The sequence below is a fragment of the Perca fluviatilis genome, chromosome 7 (assembly GCF_010015445.1).
Source record: "Perca fluviatilis chromosome 7, GENO_Pfluv_1.0, whole genome shotgun sequence".
NCBI classification, from domain to species: Eukaryota; Metazoa; Chordata; class Actinopteri; order Perciformes; family Percidae; genus Perca; species Perca fluviatilis.
In genome coordinates this window covers 38,082,615-38,085,114 of record NC_053118.1, presented here as the reverse complement: position 1 = coordinate 38,085,114, position 2,500 = coordinate 38,082,615, and the positions used below count along the sequence as shown (strand labels likewise).

General features: G+C 41.3%; 1 protein-coding gene across 1 annotated transcript in view; it reads right to left on the bottom strand.

Annotated features, from left to right (window-relative positions):
* nek11 (NIMA-related kinase 11) overlaps positions 1-2,500 on the bottom strand; it is an 89,389-nt gene that overhangs the window by 60,690 nt on the left and 26,199 nt on the right. The window contains 1 exon segment of the mRNA XM_039806188.1: positions 863-989. Within this exon segment, the coding sequence (XP_039662122.1) occupies positions 863-989 (127 nt within the window).

The following is a 2,500-nucleotide window of genomic DNA, read 5'->3' as shown; positions in this document are numbered from 1 at the left end:
TGTGTCTGAGTATGTGTGTGTGTGTGTGTGTGTGTGTCTCTGTTCTCTGTGTGTGTGTGTGTGTTTCTGTTTCCCGTGTGTGTGTGTATGTGTGTGTGCTCTATGTTCCCGTGTGTGTGTGTGTGTGTGTGTGTGTGTGTGTGTGTGTGTGTGTGTGTGTGTGTGTGTGTGTTGTGTGTGTGTGCATGAGTTGTCCTGCGTGTCTCTCTTTATGTCTGTTTGTTTCCCTGTGTGTGTGTGTGCGTGTCTGTGTGTCTGTGTGTCTGCGTGTGTGAGTCTGTGTGTCTGTGTGTTTGTGTGTGTGTGTCCCTGTTTCTTTGTGTGTGTGTGTGTGTGTGTGTCTCTGAGTATGTGTGTGTGTGTGTGTGTGTGTGTGTGTGTGTGTGTGTGTGTGTGTGTGTCTCTGAATATGTGTGTGTGTGTCTCTGAGTATGTGTGTGTGTGTGTGTGTGTGTCTCTGAGTATTTGTGTGTGTGTCTCTGAGTATGTGTGTGTGTGTGTGTGTCTCTGAGTATTTGTGTGTGTGTGTGTGTGTGTGTGTGTGAGTGTATCTTAGAGGGGGAAACACCAGAGCAGGGGGAATGAGAGAGGGAAACATAACATATAAATTTTTAAAACGAAACGCAACGATTTAAATGTAGCCTCTGTCTGTCTGTCTGTCTGTCTGTCTGTCTGTCTGTCTGTCTGTCTGTCTGTCTGTCTGTCTGTCTGTCTGTCTGTCTGTCTGTCTGTCTGTGTTTTATCTGCTGTTTGAATAGAAGATCGTGGTGTTTTCGTGGTGTTTTTGGGGATTTGGCGTCACCTTTGACCTTTTTAACTTCAGATTTGTTGACAATAACGTTAGACGTTCTGTGGAGTTTACCAGATGTCAGACTTGGAGTCGTATCCCTGGTGGTTCAGCACCTCGGGGCTCATGTAGTACGGCGTCCCTGTGAAGGTGGTGGCCAGGTCACATGATCCCATCAGCAGGCAGGAAACTCCGAAATCACCTGGAAGCAGACGAGGAACAACAGACAGCAGTTAAAGAGTAAGATCCTTTTAGTTTAACGTGAAACAGCCCTGAAATCACCATCACCAAACTCCACCAGACTCCATGTAAATAATCAGGACTTTTAGTGTGTATAGAGCCAGCATATCTCCACCAGACTCCATGTAAATAATCAGGACTTTTAGCGTGTATAGAGCCAGCATATCTCCACCAGACTCCATGTAAATAATCAGGACTTTTAGCGTGTATAGAGCCAGCATATCTCCACCAGACTCCATGTAAATAATCAGGACTTTTAGCGTGTATAGAGCCAGTATATCTCCACCAGACTCCATGTAAATAATCAGGACTTTTAGTGTGTATAGAGCCAGTATATCTCCACCAGACTCCATGTAAATAATCAGGACTTTTAGCGTGTATAGAGCCAGTATATCTCCACCAGACCGTACGATAATAATCAGGACTTTTAGTGTGTATAGAGCCAGCATATCTCCACCAGACTCCATGTAAATAATCAGGACTTTTAGCGTGTATAGAGCCAGTATATCTCCACCAGACTCCATGTAAATAATCAGGACTTTTAAGCTGTATAGAGCCAGCATATCTCCACCAGACTCCATGTAAATAATCAGGACTTTTAGCGTGTATAGAGCCAGTATATCTCCACCAGACTCCATGTAAATAATCAGGACTTTTAGCGTGTATAGAGCCAGCATATCTCCACCAGACTCCATGTAAATAATCAGGACTTTTAGTGTGTATAGAACCAGCATATCTCCACCAGACTCCATGTAAATAATCAGGACTTTTAGTGTGTATAGAACCAGCATATCTCCACCAGACTCCATGTAAATAATCAGGACTTTTAGCGTGTATAGAGCCAGCATATCTCCACCAGACTCCATGTAAATAATCAGGACTTTTAGCGTGTATAGAGCCAGCATATCTGAGGTATTTTGCAGGTTATAGATGAGGTATTTTGCAGGATATATATGAGGTATTTTGCAGGTTATATATGAGGTATTTTGCAGGATATATATGAGGTATTTTGCAGGATATATATGAGGTATTTTGCAGGATATATATGAGGTATTTTGCAGGATATATATGAGGTATTTTGCAGGATATATATGAGGTATTTTGCAGGATATATATGAGGTATTTTGCAGGATACATAGGAGGTATTTTGCAGGTTATATATGAGGTATTTTGCAGCATATATATGAGGTATTTTGCAGGATATATATGAGGTATTTTGCAGGATATATATGAGGTAATTTGCAGGTAGCATATATAGGAGGTATTTTGCAGGATACATAGGAGGTATTTTGCAGGTTATATATGAGGTATTTTGCAGCATATATATGAGGTATTTTGCAGGATATATGGAGGTATTTTGCAGTATATATGAGGTATTTTGCAGTATATATATGAGGTATTTTGCAGGATATTAGGGAGGTATTTTGATGGTATATGAGGTATTTTGCAGGATATATATGGAGGTATTTTGCA